At 41.4% G+C, this 25,103-nt stretch overlaps 1 protein-coding gene across 1 annotated transcript; it reads right to left on the reverse strand.

Annotated features, from left to right (window-relative positions):
• Positions 1-319: 319 nt before the first annotated feature.
• pard6b (par-6 partitioning defective 6 homolog beta (C. elegans)) lies at positions 320-25,094 on the reverse strand. Its single transcript, XM_069661031.1, has 3 exons — positions 24,749-25,094; positions 21,882-22,104; positions 320-3,899 (listed from the first exon to the last, which is right to left on the reverse strand). The coding sequence occupies exons 1-3, from the start codon at positions 24,809-24,811 to the stop codon at positions 2,962-2,964; spliced, it is 1,224 nt and encodes a 407-aa protein (XP_069517132.1). The 5' UTR covers positions 24,812-25,094; the 3' UTR covers positions 320-2,961.
• Positions 25,095-25,103: the final 9 nt, after the last annotated feature.

Consider the following 25,103-nt stretch of genomic DNA (forward strand, 5'->3'; position numbering starts at 1 on the left):
ACAGAAATGTATAATTCGTCTAAGTCGCTTTCATAAAATTTGGCTATTTAAATTCAAAGCAACGTTAAGCGCGAATTGAACAACAATTAGCCCTTTTCAACAATGTAGCAAATCAAGCGCTCCCAAAGAATAGAAACAGTGTCAGAAATGTCCAGCAGATGGCGCTTTAACACTACTAGTTAAAAAACTATTTGAAGTTAAATTTCTTTGTACTTGCACTTCAATTTGTTTTACTTATATAACCTGTAAATTAAGCTTTTTTTAGTTTTAATTTTCATAAATTTTCAGCTTTTTATACAGATTGACAGCCACCAAACGATTAAGATTGCTACATATTAGTTTATTTTATCCAGATCCTCCAATCAGCATTTACAGGTGTACATCAATTCACTCATACATATCCAGTTGAAACTCAAACCATTTTCACTAAATGTGATAAAAATGTACATCATATATAGCATCGATATGAAAATACTGACAATCTTCATTACAAATCTATACCATAGGATTTATCTGGCAAGCAAAAATCATTGCTCGATCACTTAAAAAAACTAACACAAAGCAAAACATGTAGCCTGTGTTGAGGTTTGCTAATACAACTGCTTCCCTCCCACAAAACAATATTGATTTCTAATATTGATTAATTCACAGTATGTAAAAAAAAATAATAGAGTCATGTCTTGCACAGATTCTCCTGTTGCCTCAGCCAGAACAGTAAAATCATCTATTGAAATCATCTTTTATCGGGCAATAACATCTACCATGAGATTTATGGTCAAAATAACAATCATGAATGCAACATTTCAGTTATAAAAAATAAAGTCATAAAATGTGTACAAAGAAGGAAGATATGTAGACCATTGACTGTATATATGCACATACATGATTAGAGAATAAATAACAATGTCGCTGTGGTTACAATCCCAGTGTCCTGTGGTAAAGTTAGACATAAAGAAAAATAAATTAACATTGATTTCTAAAAGTTTTCCATTCAGAGTATGAGTTATTAGCCTACAGTTTAATGTCAGGAATGAAAAAAGACAGAATCCCACTATCATCCAGTGTACCATGAAAGGCCAAATAGAGAGTACCTTATACATAAAGCTTGAAATACAGTATTATTATCAGCAATTAAATTGAGTTAACCGAATAAGATTTAAAGCAGCACTATGAAAATGTATTGGTGAATTAACTACACTGTAAAATTCCTGTGAGTCAAATCAAGTCATCTGAATTTATACAGTCTAAAATCAAATATTTGCATTAATGGACGAAGAGGTTTTAAAATAGTGTTTAAAAATGCTTCATTGTACAGCTTTCAAGAAAAAATATGACAAAGACTTTTTAATAATCTTATAATTTAGTCCAAATGTGTCAATCAAGTTTTCACTAAGAGGAAGTTTGTTAAAGTGTTTAGGACTTTTCAAGAAAAACGACAGCCTAAATGTAAATGTCCTAACACAGATCAGAGCCAAGTCACACAGACGGGCCTCACCTTTATCAAATACAGAAAGCAAATCCATTTGTACCAGCATGTGTGGTTGTTTAAATATTACTCATTCTGACCGCCCTTTATGTTGACATACAAGCAGTTTCTCTATTATCACTGTATGTACCATTCATTAACACTCTTCATTTCTGTGGTTGTATGTACAAATAGTGTTTCAGTCCAGCTATTGATCAGCTATTTAGATCCAAGGTCAATATAAAGTAGCTATTCCGAGTACAGTTGTTGCTTTACATTCTCTCACAGTGTGTCATTAATTCAATTCAATGAGAATGAAAATACAAAAAAAAAAATGTTGCAGAACACTTTTCATATGTGAATGTCTCAGGACACATCCAAGTGAACTCCTGACTAGACAGAAATTAAATACAATATATGGAGTCACGGTCCAGAAAGAATGGATAGGGAGAAAATAAACAAAGTCACATTCACATTTTGTCATTTGAACACATGCAGCAGTAGAGATAGCCCTTGCTATGAAAAAAAATAAGGGAGTGCAATATGAAGAGAATACAAGAGGGGAATTGATTCTAATATGTTCCATTCCCTGGTAGGAGAATTTACTGAAATTACACTTCTTATTGGTCAGATGGAAGCTGGTCAGACAGTTTGCAAAAAATAAAACAAAGAAAGAAACAGACATATCATTCAAATAACATAAAATGCAGGCCTTATGGTAGAGGGATTAAATTGCTCCCAAGAATTAGGAAAATCATCAACCTTTCATTATCAGTCAGACATTAACACAGGTAAAAGAGGAAAAACAGCTAACAGTGGTTAAAAGCATCCGAGCCAACATACAGTATAAACCCAGACTTGTTTATAATGTGATTTCTCCTCAAATTAAAACTATACTATTATTGCAGATCTCAGCAGATCTCTTGGTTGACTGTTGTGGCACTGTGTCGTGTGGAAAGTACCGCAACTTCACCAATAACATGCTGTGGCCAACTTGGGGAAGGGAGGTGGTCACAGTGTAGAGCAGGGGTGGGAGCATGGGAAGACAAGGTCAAAAACAACCACAGATTGTCAACAAATGCATTAGCTAAAATCCTGTTCATTGTGGGGGTTGGAATTAACTAGTTCACAGGAAGAACTCAGAAATGTGGAGGATGGTATGTCTCATTGGTGCCCTCTAGTGGAAGCTCAACATAACAGTTTTAGGGGTTAAACAAGTGCTTGTAGTGGTTCCTACACATTTATCTTGGATATTTTGTGCCTGCAGTATCGCAGGACGTCACCACTATGGCACACATGTGGTCATTGGCTTAGGGTGCAGTGTTTGACATGTACATGTTTAAAAAAATAATGTGTCAGCGCCATGCTGAGGTTAAATATGTACACATTTCATTGTGCTTCTCAGTTGTATGATGGTGCAGGATGTTCCCTTGTTTGTTTCACTGTTCCATGACTCCCACAAGTGGTTCCCAGTGTGTAGTGTGTGAATGCCCAGTCTACAGAGTTATAACAGTGCCATCCTCCTCCAGACTCCGCCTCTCTAATGCTCTGTCTGGAGACGACGTGCTGGAAGTGGCAATGGCGTTGCTTAGTGATCCGCTGCTGCCACTGGCCGGCAGAGTCCCATTGGCGTTGATGGAGAGGGCGGAGGTGGAGCTGGTGGCGGTGCGGAGGTTGAGGTGGGGCTCATAGCGAGGCAGAGAGGGCATGCTGTAGTTGGAGGGGGCTCGTCTGATGGGCTCAGACTCGCCTCTTGCATCGATCACCAGATCCTCGTCGTCCTCATCGCTGTCCAGATCCCCAACAGGAAAGTTCTGGATGATGTGTGTTGGCATGGAGGAAGCAGCCCCAACACCACCCTGCGATGAGTAGCCATAGTAGCTGGCGCCGCTGTCAGATGAACGTCCTGAGCTTCCAGAAGCCGTTCCTCCTCCTCCACCTCCTCCACGTACAACATTGTTCCGCTGGTTAGCAGGCTTGACAGTGATGATGAGGTTGTGGCTGTTAGCGATCATCATGTCTGTGACCTGGTCCAGAGACTTCCCAACCACTTCAATACCATTCACCTCCAGCACCTCATCATTGACAGCCAGCAAGCCGGTGCTCTCCGCCAGTCCACCAGGCACCATACGAGAGATGAAGATCCCCGGGACCTTCTCCAGGCCCTGCGGAGTGACCCGAACACTGGAGCCATCGCGGATGTAGAAGCCCAACGGCTTTTCCTGGCCGTGTTTGTACAGGCGAACACGCCGGTGCGTCTCAGGAAGGATGTCCACATCGATGATAGAGGAGACGGGGCGGAAGTCCCGAGGGAGGCTGATGATCACCGGCGCTTTTTTCCTGGTGGCGTCAGGCCGCAGGAGAACTGCAGAAAGCACTGTGTTCTTCTTCCTGGTCAGCGAGTCGGTACCAAATGCTGTGTAGTCGGCTTCCTCTGTAAAATAAAAGAGGAAAGGAGCGAAGAGGAAGAGAGCACAAAAGAGGAAAGGGAAGATAGAGACAAAGAGGACATTCGTTAACAAGAGCTGTTCAATTTTCCATTAACTTCACTCTGGGCTTGTTACACATTAAGTTGTTATTCAGTCTGACATTCGGTTGCATCACGTAGTTTCAGAAGAATGAATAATTCTTTGCAATTGAGCAGCTCTCAGCCTGAGGCATCCCTGCAGGGTGACTGTGCTGAACACACACAAGACGTTGATCCCCCGAACTCCCCTCAAGTTAAACTGATGCAAAGTGCCACGCTAGCCAAGGGAGCTCTAAGTCCAACTATGGGTCTGTTATCAACACAGTTTGACATGTTGCAACTCGCCTTTGGGGGCAGCAGCAGGTGTATACAGTATGATGACCCTAGATGGAGTGTAAGAGATTTAGTAAGTGGAGGTGTAACAGATTCTTCATGTGTATCCTCTGCTCTCAAAATGGTTACAAATAAAAGAAAAACATCTTCACACGATAATGGGATTTGTAATAAAAAAGCGTAGTTAATGTCATGCTCCTGACAGCTCTAAAGAGTGATTTTGACTGTGTCTGTGTTGCAGAAGATAAGGTTTGAAATGCAAAAAGGTCACAATGAACCGAGAACATTACAGTCACATTTAGCTGTATGAGTCACCGGGATGGAAGAAGCCCTGCCCCTTGTTCTGTTCACTTTGAGGAGGAAGTATGTACACTGACGAGCCACAATAGACTTTAACCCAACATGGCTGATATTAACACTTGTCCCAGGGCAGGTAAGGGAGGGTGACAGTGGACCTTGGCTCCCTAATAGTTAACTAGTATAATACAAGAAGCTAAACATTAACATCAGTGTGACTTTTGTTCTATTCTTTTTAGGTCTCAAGCTCCATAAACTGAAGTTTCTTGTGTTATTTTTAACATCTTTCATCCCAAACTTGATCACCTTTTCCATACTCCTCACTTTGGGCCATTTTCACAGCACTTTGTAAGCTCTGTTTTTAGATAAAAGTGCTCTATAAATAAAGATCTAACTGAATACTCCTCCCTCCGCTCTGTGTGTTGGTATGTGTGTGTGTGTGTGTGTGTGTGTGTGTGTGTGTGTGTGTGTGTGTAGTCCAGGAAAATATCAATTCAGGTGGCTGACAAAGATTCCTGCTCTCATGTTCAGGTACGCACCCCACCACTCCCCTCTCTATCTTGAAAACTAAAACAAAGGATCAACTGTCCCGAGAAAGAGCGACAGTCTCGAGTTTCAGTTCCCAGGAGGCACGAGTCGAGCGTATACACACTTTACTATATCTTTGCCAGCCATGGCCTGATGGGCTAACTCCACATGAGAAAGAAAATACAGCAAGAACGGCTTCGTAAGAATATGTGAGGTCAAAATGCTGAAACATCCCGGAGCTCAGTTCATGTTTACACTGTTTTTCCTACATGCTTTTTAAACGCAGTCATAAAGAGGAGCATTATGCAAAAAGGCATAAAGAAGGCGATAAAAAAAACACACACACCTCCCTCCATTGCTGACACACAGGTTGTCCTCGCAGTGCAGACACGCATAGGAGGAGGCGATGCTCCACATCTCATTTCACGATCTCGAGACTTCTTTTCATCTCAACCATCCCTCTATCTCCAGTGTAGGAAAAGACAGAGCTAACAATAGAGTTATAGTTGGAGAGAGAGAATAGGACAGTCCCTCAGGGCCACTCTCAGGCGCACACACACGGCAAAGAGATGCTGTTCTGGCTGCAAATTGTTTATGCATGCAACTTCCTTACCAACGCGTTTATCGGCCTGCACACGCATGGGAAGACATGTAAGCACACACGAGCAGCCGTTAATTAAAAGACACACATGGTTCACATGCATCTAAAAGGATTATCTCTGGTTAGTGGTGATGCCTGATGAAAGTTAATGCTCTAATGAACAGCAGCACTAAGACACCCAATACCATGAAAACCCATAGCTACATTATAGCTCATCAGAGCACAGAAGCAAAGCTCTCAGTCTAATTGGTTACAAAGGCCTGTAGGCAAGGCGCAATATAAACACACACACTGTTCCTCTTTTATAAAGGACAAATGACCTTTTGTTTCTGCTATTTTATTTACACACAGGGCTTAAAATACTACTAACCAATGTCCCAGTGACAGTAAAAGTAATATGCTAGGTAATAAAACAAAATGTGTAATTTCTTCTGCAGAATAAACAACAAAATGGCCTGTAAATGACTGGTACATAGCAAGAATAAGAGCTACTTTTTTAAATTTACTTGACAATCAATAATGTCTGATTAATTGGTACACAGGGTGTAGGATTTTGATAAGATACAAATATTAACATCTACCAGATATGATTTAATTTCACGTATGGCCTTGGTTAAGCAGCACTATGTAACTCGGATGGCCAGGCCGAGGGTCAGTGATCTGCATTGTAATCGCAGAATCCCTTCTCTTTATCAGGTAACTTACTCATTTGAATTTACACAATGTAGTCTTTTCAAAAGTGCATCAAATGCTGCGTTTAAGAGTTTGGTACATGTAAGTCTTGCGATTGGCTGGTTCTCACTGTATACATACTGTAAACATATAAAATAACTGGACTGCAGTGGAAGGGAGGGAGAGTAAGCAGTCAAATTTATGAACAATAAAGAGACCACTCCAAAATAATTCCCCCTCAGTCAACGACTAATAAGTCTGAATCCAACTGTGTAAAGCTAATGTTAATTTCAGGCTATGCTGGGCATGCTATGGTTGGGGTAGATGGTAGCTCAGTCTGTAGGGCTTGGGAACCGGAGGGTGGCCAGCTCAGGTCCCGGTACCGACCAAGCATGGAATTGGGGCTGGTGGTTGGAGAGGTGCCAGTTCATTTCCTGAGCACTGTCCAGGTGCCCTTGAGCAAGGCAATGAATCCTCCAACTCCATGTGCAGCCCCCTCACTCCGACATCTCTCTATTTAATGCATGTCTATCAGGTTCCGTTAGTGCATGTGTGTATTTCGGACCTAGTGGTGTGTAGTATGTTTGTAAAAACAGTGAGTGGAAAAATATATATTTTCCCCTCTGGGATTAATAATGTATGTCTTAAAGTCATGTCCACCACATGTTGCTAAGCATGGGCAACTTTAATTTTCAAAATGATCAAAAGATTAAAAACAGTTTTTTTCACAAGTAGTAACTGTAGTCTGGGGCTGCACGGTGGCAGTGGTTAATGCTGTTAGCTGAAGTTTGAGTCCTGGTTCTGACGGAGTGTGTCTCTCTGCATGCTGATAACATTAATTGGTGACTCTAAAATTGCCCCATAGCTGTGAATGTGAGCATGTCAGCCCTGTGATTGACCGGCAATCAGTCCAGAGTATAGCCCATCTCTAACCAAATGAAAGCTGGGATAGGCTTCAGTCCTCTCGCGGCTTTGAACAGCATAGGCGTTATAGATAATGGATGGATGGATGGATGGAACTGTAGTCTGTAATAAAATTTAATTAAACTACAGTATTTTATTGTCATTTAAGTACTGACAGACTGGGAATCATTGTGCTAGACTTGAGAATCATGGCCGGTGAAAAAAGTTTTTATATTTCGACATCAGAAACATCCATAAAGATGTATCACCCTGTTCATGCGCTACATGAAAAAAATGCAGCAGAATTTGAACATTAACCCATCAGTAGTCCGTAGATGATTTAAAACATTTCCCACACGTTATTGGATTCTAACCGTCCCCAAATCTTAGAGAGAGAGAGCAAAGAAGGGACGTGTAGGACATCATCCTGCACTCTGATGTAGAAGCAGCTGGGCTTTGACACAGTGTTCAAGTACTTCAGAGGATGTGCTTACATCAGGGCAGACCAACACTGCTTAATTAATTCCTTACACTTTACTCCTCTATTTTAGGGTTTGGAAAGGCAGCTGTTTAATTTCCTCTGTGGCTCTGGAGAAGCTCTGACATCTCTGAGAGAAAATAACCAAATTATTACAGAATGATGTCATAGATGTCTTAGAGACAACAGCTTTTAAACAAAGAATCTGTTACAAACTGGGGTAATGACATTTGGAAAATGTAGATGTTCATCAGGCAGAAGGGGTCTAATATCAAGATGCTAGGGTTGTATTGTGGGAAATGTAGGATCCTGTAATTTTAAGAGATTAACCCATACTACAGTGTCATGATATCTCAACTTCTGCTGATTGACAAAAGATATACCTGCAGTTTATGAGTATCATACATGAGCATAATTCCCCACCGCTGAATTAAAACATTATCCCCAGCCCTGCACTCGCCATGGCACTGCACAGGTTAGGTATTCCAGCTATGCAGTGGCTGCTTTGATTTCCCACACTTTGAATGGAGTCAGTGAGGAGGCAAAGGAAGTGAGGCAATGGAGGAGAAAATGACAACCCAACACACTCCGTCACAAGTGAGGACACATGCGGCGATGCTTGGTCATTCCTCTCTGTAGTATGTAACACACACACACACACACACACTCACACTCCCATTAATACATCTCTATCTTGCCATTAAAGGGACTAAGACAACTGTGCCTCAGGAGAGAAAACCACTTGTGCAAACTAGCGTGCAGAGGTTGAAAATTCTTTACACACTCTGGAAGCATTATGATCTAACTTGGGCCTTAGAAGTCAATGTTAACGGCTCTAAGCAGGTTGGCTGAACAAGCATTCACAACACACAACCACACCACTAATTCAATTCACATAACATTATCATAATGGTAATTGTGCTCTCGCAACACGTCAAATGTAATGCCAAGAATATTAAATTGAATCGACACCATTATTACTGGTTACACCAACTATTTATCCTGACCAAACTATAACACTGAAAATATGTTGCTCCTTATTCCTTTCTCTGAAAAATGCCAAATTAGTGTCAGGATCTGAAAGGTGGAGGATAATTCCATGATAGAGCGATGTGGAGAGAAGTGCTGAGCTTTGATGTCAATGCTAACCATATAAAACTACCCTCTTGGGCCACTAGCTCGCTGGCTGATGCTTGTGGAAGACTTCACTCATGCCCATTAAGTGCAGGGGAAGAGTGCACTCAGGTAGACAGGCAGGTTAGCCATCCACTCATTTCATCCATAGACTGCATAAAAAGATGGATGACATGACAGCTCCCTAAAAGTGAAGCCTAAACATGTCGAGCGCCCCCTGCTGACTGGCTGTAGCATGAGCCCACCCCCTCCATGTTAACAGATGGGACATTAGTCAAATTATAAAATTAAAATGCACACCAAATGCATTTTTCTCAAACATAGTTTCTGTCATTATAGTTAGTTCTCATTGTGCTGATTTAGTGTTCATTTTGACAGGTTTATTGATTAGTTAGTTATTGAGTTATTCGATGCTGTAAAAAGGATGATTGACAGCTCTGTTGACAAATACGGCTCCTGCAAGCGATCTGTTCTGGATTAGCAAAGTAGAGAAGGAACGGCGAGAGGAGATGTAACTAAAACTTTCACAACAGTCATTGAAGTTTCCATACCTGTGAAGGTCTGCTTTAGACCAACACAAAGAAGCTGTTCTGCTGTTAAATACGCTGACATGTGGAATGCTTGCTGTTTTTTTCGATATTTAAGTGTGTGTTTTGGTTAGCGGAAGTGGCTACGGCAGCTCCACCAGCTGATCTCTACTGCACAGTCCCTGGCTCCAAGTGACGTCACCATCACAAGATGGCAGTGCCTATCACGGGGGTTATTTTGGCATTAATTTTGTACAGTGAGAGCAGATGCAGTCAACACACAGCCATTGATACCACTATAATTGTAAACACGTCAAATGTAATGACAAAAATATTAAACTGAATTGACACCTCATCACTGGTTACACCAACTATTTATCCTGACCAAACAATAACACAATAATAAAATATGTTTTAAACACAAAATAATATGTGTGTGTTCTAAAAAAAAAAAAAAAAAAAAGAATAATCTGCACCCTTCTTATTGGACATTAAACAGAGACAGGATTCAAAGAAAAGTTATTTTACTTCGTATTCCTCGCTCTGAAGAATGCCAAATTAGTGTCAGGATATTTGAACGGTGGAGAATAATTCTATGATAGAGCGATGGGGAGAGAAGTGCAGAGCATTGTTGTCAATGCTAACCATATCAAACTACCTTTCTCGGCCATTCTTGGGCCACTAGCTCGCTGGCTGTAGCTTGTGAAAGACTCCACAAATGCGCAGTTAAGTACAGGGGAAGAGAGCACTCAGGTATATAGGCAGGTAAGACATCCATTCATTATATCAAGGCCAAGTGAAAAAAAATTGGATGGGCTTTTGGTGGCCTGCACCAGCTGAGCACTTGATTTATTGATTGCTGTCTTAATGTACACTTTAATATAGCGCTGCAACTAACAATTACTTTGTTATCGATTCATCTAACGACTAATTTATCAATTATTCTACAGATTATTATTATTATTATTTTATTATTTTAAGATTACTTTTTCCTTAGTCTCCAATTTCCATGTCACTGTGTGATGATATTAATAATGATAAACATAATAATGATAGATTGGGTTGGGCGAGCTAAATAAACAACAGAACGTATCACTTCAAAACATAAACCAACAATTATTGAGAAGGTACTACAGAGACCTACCTCTTACCCTCCCCTCTATTAAAACATTGAGTTTGCCTTTTCCCAACTGGACCTGAACCTCTCACATTCCTCCTCTACTCTCGTTGTACCTTGAGCCATGAAATGCGCATTGAGAGAGTGTTGAAGCGAGAGAGCAGCAGAGTGGCAGTAAATACAAGCAGAGCAGAGAGAAAGAGCTTATATTTAACATTGACCAGGGCTTCATTCAAAACCTTTGAGGCTCAAGCCACCGTGGTGCCCTAGGAGACCCCCAGCAATGAGTGACGAGATCCGTTTCTGTACGCACATAACTTTACTGCGCTCCAGCTCTTAACTCATCCTTCTTGTTTTTGCGATGCATCGACACACATTATGCAAATAGACATATTTCTATAATCGATTGTGTCGACGAGTGGCCAAAGCCCTACTTTAATAAACTTTCTTCTCTCGTACCACTTGTGCATTTATCTGCTCTGGCACTCTTGTACACCCACTTCTTCAGTAACAGATACTCCCCTGGTTATGCATCATTACAATACAATGATGCAGGATGACAAGGCCTTAGTTCTTTTTGTAACACAATGATCCCTGATGACAGTGGTTACACCAACAATCCATTACTTCCTGGTACTTGTCGTGCCTGTGTGCTGTGTCAGGGAAACCTGATACTGTGTCCAGGTGACACAACAAGATCAGGAAGGAGGGACATGAACGTCATAGAAGGACGGACAGTATTCCTACAACTACAACTGAAACTGTTACTGATACTGTCAATTGCTCTTTCATATTTCAGGTATTTATGCACCTGCTACTGCTGTGACAGAATGAATATAAAAGTTCAATAACCTTTCATTATATGGCTCGATACTAGCTACTACCATAACTATATTATTACAGTTACAGAACAGGTAACAGCACATAGATACTGATCATAAATCTCTTAATAACATGTCTATATTTTTTAGAGACAAAAAAAGCAAACGACCAGTCATAATAAAGAATAATTTCTGTCCATGTAACCAGTCTTCAGTATCCAAATATAACATGTCTCAAGGATCTTAGAAAGAAAACACGTGGTCAAAAAAAAAAGACAAGCCGTTGAAGGTTGTGGTGTTCTGGAAACAGTCAGGTTTTGTGATGACAAGCCTGGAAACTCACCCCAGAGCCGGTGTCACGGTGTTCCTGACACAGAACAATACAAGGGGGGAGACGACACGCAGCTTGTGTCGATGAGGAAAAACAGGGGTGGTGTAAAACAAGAGGAGTGAAACAGGCTGGAGGGATAGATATTTAGCAAATACACAGTGCATAGGGAAGAAAGGAAGAAAGAAGAAGGGGGAGGTGATAAAAAAAAAACTTTAAAGGAGTAAATTCCCGGAGTGTTACTATTCCTGGCGTGGTGAGCATACCTTCCTGGCACAGCCCAGATAACAGTGCCTTAATGCTGCTGATAAGACAGAGAGAAAAAAAGGAAGGAGGGAGGTCAAATTGCTCAGAGGAAAGGAATAGCAGCAGCAAGAAAAAAAACAGACTATACGATGTACTGATATGAAAGTGGTGCTTGGGAAAAGAAGGCACTGTAGAGACTTGTAGAGGTGTGAGGCAAGCTGGAGCGAAGACAAAGCCTTGATTTGTAATTGAGCTGACAATATGAGGAATTACTTATTAAATCCATAATTCAAAAGGCTCCAGTCATGAACATTAGCCTGCTTCTAGGCCTCCTCAAATAATCTCACTCATGAATTCTGTATTACACTCATCAGTCCTGCTGGATTACTGTGTCCTGACAGGAGCTATTTATCAGACTAAAATCTACATGGTAGAGGAAACCAGCTTTAATGTAGAAGTATGCAAAGTACAGTTAACACAACTTAAGACTGGGCTTAATACAGAGGTAAAAAATACTTGCTAGTCTACACTGATGTACAGCATTACAAAGCAATTCCATCAATTTCTTATGTGCTGCGATAGACATTTCTTCCGTTCCTGCAATATCTTCTCTCCTGCTCATCCTCCCATTTTTTCCCCTGTGCCCTTCACTCAATCTGTCCAGTCGTCCATCACTCAGCAGAAGCCTCCACCTCTGTCCCTTTTGGTCTTGCAGATTCTCCTCTTTCTGCCTCCTTAATTATTCTCTTTCCTTGCAGTTCTGCTCTCTCTGTTCATCACCTCAATGCTGTGATTTTTAAAGCTTCTACTACTGGTAAATCAAGTACAAGACTCAATTGTCCTCAGAGCAATAGAAATAGAGGTCTAATATAGTGACTGGATGGCCACAATTGGGATTGAAAAGACAAGTATGGATCTGAGGGGCATGAGGACAAGGCATGTAGACATGACAGGTTGTAGAGGGACTATATCTTGTGTTTGAACTTGGTCCAGCTCACAGGGTAGCTAGTAGCACGAACGTGCCTGGGGGTGATGCTGGATTTGAGATTGGGACAGGGCAGGGTAGGGGACAGCCGCAGGTCAGTTGGGGACGTCGGTTTCATTACCGGTGGCTGGGTCTGTTGTGAGCTGACAAGATCTGGGTCTGATAAACCAAGCCTTTTACGCAGCCCTGCAACATGTAGCCTCCAAGAGGAGAAGGGCGAGATGGGACTAGTTGGGGATGATGAAGGAGAACAAGGGAGGGAGGAGACTCTGCGTGGGCTGGGGGAACCCAGGTCTAGCCTCACAAGCCTGTCGCCCATGTGGCTGAAAAGGGACTTTAATGGGGAGGGTTGGGAAGAGGGACTCTGTGCTTCTGGCTCTGTCCTGCCTTCAGCATCTGGCTCTGGAAAACAACACAGCCAATCTGAAGTTAGATCTGGCCATGGAGGTAAATTCATCATGGCCAAGATACATTTTTAGCAAACTCATCAAGGCTGAAGTCTGAATAGAATTACAAATTTAAAGAAAAACAACCAGCACCTATAAAACCATACTGACTTGCCCACATTATTCCCCTGTCCATACTGACCACAATGATATTCCTACCTAAAACCATTTAAATGTAGGTTATGGGAGACAAATTCTACAGTACCCTTTTTTGGCAAAAATGCATTATAACAATTATTTTTACTTATGGTATGTTACATTCCCCTTCGACAACTTTCGTAGCGTTTCATGTCACGTCAGCGTCCCTTTGCGACTTTATCAATTTACTTAAAAGGGGATTTTACTTATCGGACACCTGAATCTTCAGGAAAACAAACTGAGCTTATGCAAGCAACACAACTCTCAGCCCTTGAAGCCCCTCCAAAAAGGGTTGGAGAGAAACTGAAGTTTTAACAAGAAACTGCTTTTTTCCGTGTCTTTACTGGTCTTAGTGACCATTGTTTTGGAGAGGAGGAAACCTCTGTTGATAAGTCAGTCCAAGTAAAAAGGAATCATAACCGAAAAAAAAGGTAAGAACCTAGAAACATGCTAGCGACAGCTCAGCCTGCAGCCCCTTCTGACGTCCTCTCCAACAAACAGCTTAAAAGAAACTGATTATAAGTACAAAACCTCCTCATTATGTTTTTTTACTTGTTTTAATGACTGAGTAAGTTTGTTTTGGAGACGAGGAAACCTCTGTGGATAATTTGGCTCCCCGCAAAAAAACCTTGTGAATAACACTGAGTGGTCATTTTGAAAACACTTTTTCTATCAATTATCCAGGCTGCCATGCTGTTCCTTCTGCACTGCTCTGTGTCGTAGCAAAAAAAGACAAAAGTGCAGATATTCGACTCCCAAAGTGCGAGACGAGCTGAGGGCTTCTCAAATCATGGCTCAAATCCTCGACTTTTAGGAGGCAGCCCAAGTGTTCTTAGCATGAGTTCCCTCTTCGTGCTTCAACAGACAGCTTTTCTTGATGAGCTGCGGCAGTGGGTTAGAGTTAAACAAAGCAGGAACTTTGCACTTAAAAGGCAGTAACTTAGATACTGACTAGATTTATCAATCTTGGTCTGCTGAAGCCTCATATTAGTGATTTTTGCACGGATTAAGGACTGTGGATGTTGAACCCTTGCATTGAAATCTGGTCAGGAAGGGATCTCCATGGAGCTAGTATGAACAGGAAACAATTACAGCGATGAATAACCCTTACAATCTGGGCATGCGAGTATTGATTAAAGACAGACTTGAAAAATGGTGAATCCATCCTTTATCATTGTGAAGACTTGGATTGGAGGAAAGAGAAGCTGCATGTCAGAGCGTGGATCAGCCAGGGTAAATATGTAGGAATGGTGTGCTGAAAGAAGCGTATCCGCTATCATGTTTCACATCAATATCATCATAGCACCATGCCCAGGGGTAAGAAAGAATGCGTTTTAATTAAAAATCTGCAAGAAATACCTCTGTCTGCTTTCAAGCCACAGTGAGAAGATGCCTATCCATGCATTGTTATGCATGTTCTCATCTAGGGAAAACAAAATGTGCTCTTAGAAATTCTGAACAGTTTGAATACCTTTTGGCTCACACCCATAACTTTGGGTTGTTTAATACAAATAATGACTGAACACTCTTCTCTTTGTTCGCTGAGAAAAATCTACCACCTGTGGTGCAGCACTAAAACCAGTGACATGAACTAAAATGGCAAATACTCGAGACAACAGCAATAAATCAGCCATCATTTACGGTATGTCTTAGAGTCCACATCTGACAAAGATCAAAAATCCAATAAAGCACGACCCATATTCACCTTACACAATTGGTATACAGTCCTTCCTGTTCCCTAGCTGCATTCGTCCAAAGTACAGCTGAGTCGCTGCCTTTACCAACATCTTTTATGATTTTCAACTTCTCCCTCATTGTTTAGGTAGGGCTGGACTATATGGCAAACAATACATTCATAAATTCTTCTTCATTTATCAAGATATATAATTTGATAGTGCTGCCGGTTTGAGGAGAATCCTGATGACAGAGGCCTCATTAATTGAATTTGAGAATAAAGTTTGTGATGATAGCTCAGTTTTGAGAAATCCTTCAGTGTTCATCCTTTTTGTCAGGAGCCGAAAATAGCTGCAGATATCTCTTCTTCCTAAATATAAACTGGCCCTGTGATTTCAAAAGGTAAAAATGCATTTTATCCATTTTATGTCTCTCCAACGCTTTCAACAGGGCTTCAGGGGCTGCGAGCCAAGATGCTGCTAACTTTAGCACAGCCTTTTCTGTCTTAACATCTAGTGTCTGATGACTTAAAACTTTCATCAAGTTACAATCCATCCATCCATTATCTATACCGCTTATTCAGGTTCAGAGTCGCAGGGGGCTGGAGCCTATCCCAGCTGTCATAGGGCAAGAGGCAGGGTGCACCCTGGACTAATCAGCAGTCAATGACAGGGCTGACACATAGAAACAGGCGACCTTTCACGCTCACACTCACACATACGGGCAATTCAGAGTCACCAATTAACCTAACAAGCATGTCTTTGGACTGTGGGAGGAAGCCGAAGTACCCAGAGGGAACCCACGCATGCACGGGGAGAACATGCAAACAGAAAGGCAGGACTCGCCAAATTAAAATGATGAAGATCTAAACAGATGAGTTTCACAGAAAGAAAGCAGTCGGTTGCAAATATTTAAAAAACTGACTGGCTGGCATTTATTTCTGCTATTTTATGGACTGTTAGATCGATCAATATGAAGGTACAATTTCCAAAGTTTATCATCATTATCAACATAAATCATATCATCATCATCTCGCACTGAGATTGTTTATCTTACACCATTTTCTTCCTTTAAATCACCCTCACCTCTCCCTCTCTCCTTTTTTCCATGCCGGTCCAAAGTGCTTCTCTCTCCTCCATGTTTTCACAGTTTGACCGTTTTTGTCAGAGCCCCCTCCCTCTACCCATTCATCTTCCCTAACTGACTGAGCTGAGAAATTCTGACAGTCTCTATAACAGAGAGCCTGGACTCCCACCGTCTCCCCCCTGCTTTCCTTCCAACCAAGCCAACCTCCCTCCATCTTCCTGCAGCCCACATGAAGTCTCATCCAGCCGCTTTGGAGATCGAGGTTTTAGCCAGACTCTGCACTCTCTCCTTTTTTAAATGTTCTCTGCTTTCTTTAGATTTTTCTCCTCCTCCTCCTCAACTGTTTACCATCTCTTTCTCTGTCAATCTACACCCCTTGTTAATCGAGCCAGGCTCTGCTGCCTGGGGTCCAGTCTGGCCTGCTGTCCTGTCTAATCTAGCCAGCAGACCTGATCAGAGGCTGGCCACATTCCACCCAAAATGCCAACTCCCTCACTCCCTCCATCTCTCTCCCTCTCTTTTATTTCTCTCGCTCTCTCCCACCCTCCCCAGCTTGGGCCTCACTCTGCATTCCTCCCTCACTAATACTATATTCCCACTTTTGTCCTCACTCTCTCTCTCCCTCTTGATGCATTGCTATCACACTTGCACCCTCTCCTTTCCCCTCTTCTCTAATTAGATGCCTTTCCTCAATGCCTTTTACATTACCCTCTCTTTTATACTGTTTACTCTCTCCTTTTCATCCTTCCATCTCCCTTATTAGGCCCAAGATATGTTCCTCCTCCACACATTCCTCCTCTGGTGCTATGAATCCAACGTTCCCTTACTCATTACATGCTGTATCCTAGGGAATAATTCATGCTCTGTAGAAAACAAGAGATCTAAAGCAGACAAGGCTGATTTTTATTATTTTTAGATCAGACCGTGCTCTTAACGTGTCTCCCGTGCCCCTTGGGGAAAATGACATTTATTACACCTGCCAGCACTTGGTCTCTCGCTGTAATGCTTTCATTTCTGCTCACTGTATTAATCTCCTTCCTTACATTTTGTGGCATCCAGGCTCATTCTGACTCTGTATATTTTGTCACATATCACATTCTTTGTCCATCTCCGTCACTCTGAAACTACAACATCTCTCATTACTTCACAGGACATTGCTTCTCAAACTCTAATGCTTGCTTTGCAGGGTGGGTAGACTTTGTCTATGTTGTACTTTCACACTGTATGTTTCCTTTTCTCTTGCTGGATGACTCATGCACTGGTTACTAATTACTCTGGCAGTCCCTGCTGGGATAAGCAAATACAAGCATTCCTGTCCCTCTCCATACCTTTCCTATCCACCTTACAGCTGAAGAGTTACGAGCAACGTCACCAAACAAACACACACACACCCTGAAAGCTTGAAAAGCTGCCACCACAACATGGATGACAACCTGGAAACCCTGTGTGTTGTGTGACATAAAGGAAAGAATTATCTGGATGACTGATATGGATAAACATGGTGTCACTCTCCTCTGAAACTCTCCAAGATACACCTGTGCGTGACTCACAGTTTCCCCAATGCCAGTTTGGCTTGGATCGGAAACTCTGCCTGGGATGCAACATTCAAGGAGGTCCATCTGCCAAAAATACATCACTATTTTTATGAGCAACAATATCAGTTGTGTTAATGGTTCACAAGGTTTTTACCTGGAGCTAAATTACGGTTTTTACCTGGAGCTAAATTACACACAGAGGTCTCCCCCTATTCTAAACCAAGTAATTTAAACCAGTGAAAACACTAAATAAAGCAGATACAGGTTGAAAATCAGCGTCTCTCGGTCGCTCTTTGTGGACACAGGTTGTCCAAGGGGGATGCCTTTATGCATAAAAGCAGTATCACAATATCATATTACTGTCTCCATCTAATCCAAGCCACGCAGAAGACCGACTGACAACTGACAGACTGAGCTGCTTTTCATCAAGAGCTAAAAACAGCAGACAGTGATATAGCAAATTGAATAAAATACAATCTTGAACAGAAACTAAAATCACAGCATGGCAGCTGGGATCAGTCTTGCCCAATGACAGCTGGGATCGGCTCCAGCCACCCAAACGACCCTGCAGAACAGGATGAGTAGTATAGATACAGCTGACTTAACACCACAATGTTCTCAGAATCAGAATCAAGTTTATTGCCAAGTAGTAGTACAAGGAATGTGTCTTGATGTTTTAGTGCAAGAACAATTGAGAGAACTAGAGTAAAAATAAGTAAAAAGCTAATAAACGGTAGTACTCCTACAGTCAGGGAACTAAAATAGAATAACATAAAAAATAGACTATAAGAATAGATAAAGATATAAAAAAGCATTATAATACAACAGGTGTAGGCTAATTAAAGAGCTGTACAGATGTGCAGGTTTGTGCAAGATGACGGTAGTGCAATATTTAACAGCTCCACCAAGCTTAGCCAAAACAGTATTGACCAGGAAATAGCTATTAACAACTTGCATCTATTAGTGAATTCTAGTGTGCTCCCTAGACCAGGTATAAGTGAGTCTATTCCAGATGGTTTATGAAGTATCACTGACACAAGCACCCCACAAGGTAGCTACAACTACATCAGAATATCACACAATTCCAAATGACATATTCAGTTGTCAAAAGACCAATTAGAATGAGGTTAAGGCTTGTGTTTTCAAATGATAGCAGCAGTGCTCACAGCCTCCTCTGCAGCCCCCGTCGGCTTTAATGAGACTGCAGAACTGTTAAGCCACCTATGAACAGGCCTCTTTATTGCTGCCATGACAACCAGTAAACAGTGGACACTTCACTGCCAGCTCAATAGTCTTTGCCACATTGTTCATAGATGCGGGAGAGTCGAGAGATGTGGGAGATACCCTGAGCAGCTGACTTGTATCGATGTGTGATGAAGCAATTTAAAACTGACTGGCATGGGCAGAGTTGACACACAGGCACGACCACTTACCCCATTTTTTCAGAGGTGAACAATACGACACTAACGGCTGGTCAGTGTGTAGCGTGGATGCAGAAACAACAACAATGTGGGCATTATTCAATAAGTGGACCACAGCCATACAACAACAGGCACTCAGAGCCCAACATCCAACCCTCTAGTATCCATCCATTAATAAAAACTGCTTACAATCACTGACACTGGAGTGTTTTTCAGCTTCAATCATTTGAAAGATCTCTGTCTCTGCACTCTTCTACAGAGGCAACACTGTAACAAACATCCTCCTTGCCCACACTGCTGGTTTTACTGAGGTCCTGCTCTTATGCAATAATGGTCATCACATCATATCTGACCACTGACCATCCATTACATTTACATAATCGCTCAGTTGCAGTTTCACTGAACAAAGAAGTGCTCTAATGGCATAATAGGCCAGCTTGTGAATGTTAGACTCAAACTCTGGACTTAAACATTGTGGTGCACTAAACATACGGGTTCAATGGAATTACTCAGCTGTCAGAAGCAGATAACTGGGGTGGGGCTGTGTGTGACATACTGTGACCCTTCCACTATAAGATTCTTTCTACACTGCTCATAACAAGAAAGGGTATGGACTTCATCGCCTTATTAATAGAGATGTCATGAATTTCGAATATTCAAATAGTCATTGATTTATGAAAAAAAATGAAAAGTTCATGCAACTATTATCTTAAATATATATTTTCCTATTATATATTCCTAATATAACGCCTATTCTTTGAATAATAGTCCAATACTTCGCAGTGACTATTGAATGCTATTTTGCTTGAAATGCCCATCCCTACTTATTAAAAGAGGCTTTTAAAAAATGGACCATCTCCTTTTGGTGTAGGGTTGTTTATGCAGATAGCACCAAAACAGCAAAAATGCCATGACAGAATTATTATCATTAAAGAAATAATCTCGAAGATTTTAATTGAATTGTCTGTTAAGTCACTATCTATCGCCGAATGAGGTAACACGATGGTGGCTGATGAAAGCCTTTACATTTGCAGTATATAGTATTATTACGGACTGGGTGTCTGTGGCGACATTCGTGGAAAAAAATCACAAGCAGCGTCCAGTTAGTGACGCGTGTTCCATCACCCAGCAGTGGTTGGTCTGCCAGAGAGGGCAGGCGGAGCTAAGCGGCTGCTTTTCCGGTCTCTGCAAACGTTACTTTTCAAGAAAGCAGCCGAGTAACCATGAATAATCCGTGTAGAAAAATATTTTTATTACAACTAAAAAATGACTCTAATGGCTGCAATATTAGCAACAGGTGAATTTTTCCCATCTTAAATCTTTATCAGCCTCAAAAATCCCACATAAGTCGGGCTCTAGAAAAAAGGGATTCTGAATTTACCCTTGGCCTGACATAGGAAGGCCAGTAACTCACTGTATAGCAATCAGTAGAAATAATAACTAGTGTCTGATACAAATATTAAATTATCTATAAGCTGCCAATTTGCCGCATCTGCAAACTGCAGAGCCTTTAAGCTGGGACCAACTGGTGCTAAGCAGTAAGGTGAAGGGGGGGTTGACAAATCAGGAGGGAAACCAGGGTCTGGGGTTTGCAGGGGGTTGTGGCTGTGTGAGTGTGCGTCTTCTGTCTTTGTTCTATCTTTTCTAAAAGGCAATGCGTGACTGATGTGTGATGCCTGCTTGCCTAGATGTTTTCGTGTGAGTATGTGACCACCGGTGAGCCCAGTGAGGGGCTCGTGTCTGGAGTGTGTAATTGAAACATGGTCCCATGCAGCGCTACACAGTGACCCCAACTAATCTCCTCCTGACAAAGTGGCTTAGCTTGTATAGGGTCATATGGCACGGCGAGACAGCTTAAACACAACAGAGCGCGCTGTCCTGTCCAGCAGACCCTGTGGTCCCCCCTGCATTCAACAGGTCACACCCAGCAAATCATTAGCCAGAGCTGCACGACAGAAATCAATACAACCAAGATCTTAAATACGTAATATGACAAAACAGGTTTATGATGTGTAAACAATGACTAACAAACACAACAACACTAATTAAACCACAACATCGAGATTATACAAGTGGTAAGCATCTGAAACAATTAACAAATTGCCTATGATACCACATACTGTATTAGCTGGACACGAAGCTGCACAGTAAAAACACTCCTCCCGTGTGACTGCGGTGATAAAACAATCCAAATGAGATGAGTACACAGAAGCAGGTACAAAAAATAGCAAATACTGATCTACTCTTTTTGTGCACTTGCTTGGCTTTTTCAGTTTTGTCCAGGGAGATTGTTTTTGGAAACAGAACTGCTTCTCAGCAAGGCCCTGAGTTTTAGCTATGTAGTCAGAAAGGGATACTAAAGGAGACAGCTTTAGGACAGTAGTGTTGAGTAGCTTGTTTGCAACAACAGCTCAATGAGCTCAATAAACTAAATAGGTAAGGATATACTGTACGATGGTCTTTTACAATTGTTTCTTGTTGATTACCTGGATAAAATACACAAAGATTAGTAACATACTTTCCTGTTAAATAGCCTTATATTTCGTGTCCTGTCTTATATGCTGTACTTTTAAAAGCAAACAAAAGGCCTTTGTTTGTATTTCCATCAAAAGCAGATCTGACATAACAAACAGGTGGACGAAACAGGACTCTTTGTTCAAACACTTCCTCTGTGCTTACCTTTCCTCTGCAGGAACAGCCTGAGTAGAGGGCTGGCGGTAGAGATGGCTTTGTGGTAGTTGTCATCATTGTTGATGGGCAACAGGTCGCCGTGCACGTCAGCGTATCCCACCAACAACTCCACATTTGGGATGCGATGGACGTGCTGCAGAAGGCCATAGAACTCATCAAAGCGGCCTGGCTTCGATCGATCCAGAGAGAACCGACGAAACTCTGCACCGAACTGTGATGGAGCAGATATGTATACATTAAACATGAGAGCAAAATTGTTCAAACGCACATGGGTCTGAGAGAAATTGAGAAACTCACTTTTTCAAAGCCAAAGAAACTTTGAGATAGCTGAGATGTAGTAAATAATCTATGCATGCAATATTAAGGAACATCTCCGTAAAGGCTGAGACTTTGGGCTGTGAGATACAAGCATACTGTGTCCCAGTAGTCCATCTGATTTCAAAACCAAGAATCTATCATCCATGTTGACAAGCTAACTCACTGCATGTGATGAAGTATTAATGTAGACTTTGTAATGTTTCTCTCTGTTTTTATTAAAATGTGATTTTTGTCAAATTTACAGTGGTACAGGGCATTAAGAATAGCCCAGCCAGACCCCCTTACAGCAATTCTGCGATAATTTATATATTTCAAGACAATCATATGATGAAACATCACAATATTTGATTAACTGATGAATATAAAATGTCCCTAAAAAGGTAAAGTGCAGAATTAACATATTATTTAATGCCATTGGGTGTCAGTTTCACAGATTTTGACACAAATTGAGACAAACAATGATACAGTGATTCAAATTAGCAGGGACATTTGTTTAGAGTGCTGAATTCTTTTTGAATTAAAATATCGATGTTTGGTGCTATCGATAAGATAATTGTATCACACCAGTTGGGAGAACGATATATTGCAATAACGATTTTTTGTCCCACCCCTATTTGGGATGGACTTGTACAGGATAGAAATTGGAAGCATAAGAATAAAAGTAAAGAAAAATTACAATTTAAAAAAAGAAAAAACTTAACTTTCCCAAGCTTTAGAAAGCACAACACATCAGCCAGGCAGAAACAGAGGGAAGTTGTGCCAAACCTATTTATCCGTGAGACGATTTTATCAGTAGATATGTATAAATCGAATCAGCATTAATGTACATTTCTGTAATACCACACCTGCTTAATAATTTTGATCCATTTGATGCTGCTAATGGGTCACACACTTTTCCCATTTGGCTGGGTGCCTCTGTTTGGGATATTGGAAAAATATACACAAAACTTTACAGCAGACACTGGTTTGCTGGAGGTCGGACGCTGCAAAACCGAACCATCTCAAGATGAATAAGAAGCAGATATTTGTATTCTAACTTGCTAAGTGAATGTATAAAAAAAGATAAATCTTCTTTTGAGTAGCTTTGCATTAGCATTTTGTTGCAAAAGTGAGGCACAATCTACATAAAAATTCTATAGCTAATAGTGATAATAGTAGTCTGTGATTATCTCCCCTTTGAAAACATATCGCTCTCAAAAAACTCATATTGGAAAGGCTTATGTGTGGACTTCCTTTTAAAAGGATTCTGTAACAGGCTAGCAAAGTTGTAAACACTAGAAGAATTTAATAATATTTGAGGACAAGATTCATTAATGCAGGTTATTCTCAAGAACATCTGAAGGAGTTTTGCATTAATAGCAGTGGTATCTATGTTTCTGTGATTATGAATGCAATATGTTCAAGACTGAACAGCATCATGTAACACTGTTACCTGACTGAATGTTTGGTCTGCAGTTGTAATAAAAAACAAAACAAAAAAAACGTGTTTTCAGCATGCACTGCCACAATACACGTTACTGGCTTATGAGTAACTCAGTGTGCATCAATAGCAGCACATGCCTAGTCCTCAGACAACTGTTTAGCTGAGAAGGAGCATTATGTCCCATCGTTGGTGTTGATGAGAAGTACCAAGTGTTGTGGTTACTGTTGCCCAGTGCTGAAAAAAGATGATCTGCATTTCACTGCCAGCCTGGACTCTCAGCAGCTTGTCCATTAGTGCAAAGCAGAATTAAATAATTATAGATTGAGAAACACAACAGATCCCAGGACTGTTTATGTTCGGTACATTTTATTAGGACATTAGAGAACTTAACATTTTAAGGACCCTGAACTGCTTGGTTTAGGAAGGAGTTTTAAGGAGTAGCCTATATTATTAGTTGTGCAAAACTGAAATTGTAACTGTTAACTGAAGAGCTAGCGCCACCAACAAAAAGGTCACAGTTTGTGTAAACATAAGTAGTGAAGCCTCACAGTGTGTGTGTATTACAGGCAGGAGGAGCAGCATGTGGCGGAAGGAGCCAGTGTGTCGCAGGCCGAATGACACCTGTACGTAGCATGGAAAGCAGCTAAACACGTCTAAAGGGCAAATATTTAAGATTAAAGTCTTTTGTAAATTTTGTAAACTTTTCATGTGGTTCTGTGGTAGTGAAAACTTGACTCAAACTTTGAGTCATTATCGGTTAAATGAGCAGTGGGAGCGGCGGATGAGGCTGTGACAGGTGACACTGGCTCACTGCGGCGTCAGCTGACAATAATAACTACCTTCAAACTTAACTAGCTAACAAGCCATCCAACACATCAACTTAGAATCAAACTAAACCTCTGTTAAAATCAAAGTTATAAGAATGGAGAGCTACCAGCGAGCTAGTCAGAGTAAAAGAAGCTCTTTACATAACTTATGTAATTTGTGCGACATCATAACTTGCTATCAAGCCACTTAGCAGGCTATCTTAAATTAGCCGGAGTAATCATCATGGGGAGAGTTAAAGCTAGCACACAAATACAGCACAAACTGACAAAGAAGTCTCCACAAGTACCTTGCTCTTCACCTCCACGGCACTCAGAGAACGGTTGCTCGGCACTCGGTGGTTTTTGTTCATGTTTCGCTAGCAGCGGGACCGCCGCCAAAGCACTCACACACTCGCCCTGCTCCTGCTGCCGCCGCCGCCGCTCTGTATCCTGATGTGTCCTCTAGGTTTTTATCCAGTATCGTTAACACGGACAGTCCCGAGACTTCTTTTTCGTCGGTTGGCGTTGTCTCTCCAAGAATGCGACAACGGCTGCCTACCAGCCGAGCTCAGCCTGTAAACTTATCTCCTCTCATACTTACTGCTGTCCGGGTAGCTACTCCACTACTGTGTGTACTGTGACTGTCGGTCTACCTCTTCCCAT

This window comes from Semicossyphus pulcher, unplaced genomic scaffold (genome assembly GCF_022749685.1).
Source record: "Semicossyphus pulcher isolate SPU_LCO1_2020_fin unplaced genomic scaffold, fSemPul1.0.p SCAF_13, whole genome shotgun sequence".
In the NCBI taxonomy this organism is placed as follows: domain Eukaryota; kingdom Metazoa; phylum Chordata; class Actinopteri; order Labriformes; family Labridae; genus Semicossyphus; species Semicossyphus pulcher.

Excerpts from the sequence above, each read along its gene's own strand:
- pard6b (XM_069661031.1), bottom strand. The coding sequence starts at position 24,811 with ATGAACAAAAACCACCGAGTGCCGAGCAACCGTTCTCTGAGTGCCGTG. Across the intron at positions 22,105-24,748 it reads CCGTGGAGGTGAAGAGCAAG|TTCGGTGCAGAGTTTCGTCG; the intron begins GTACTTGTGGAG and ends GCTCCATCACAG. Across the intron at positions 3,900-21,881 it reads GCTGTTCCTGCAGAGGAAAG|AGGAAGCCGACTACACAGCA; the intron begins GTAAGCACAGAG and ends TTTATTTTACAG.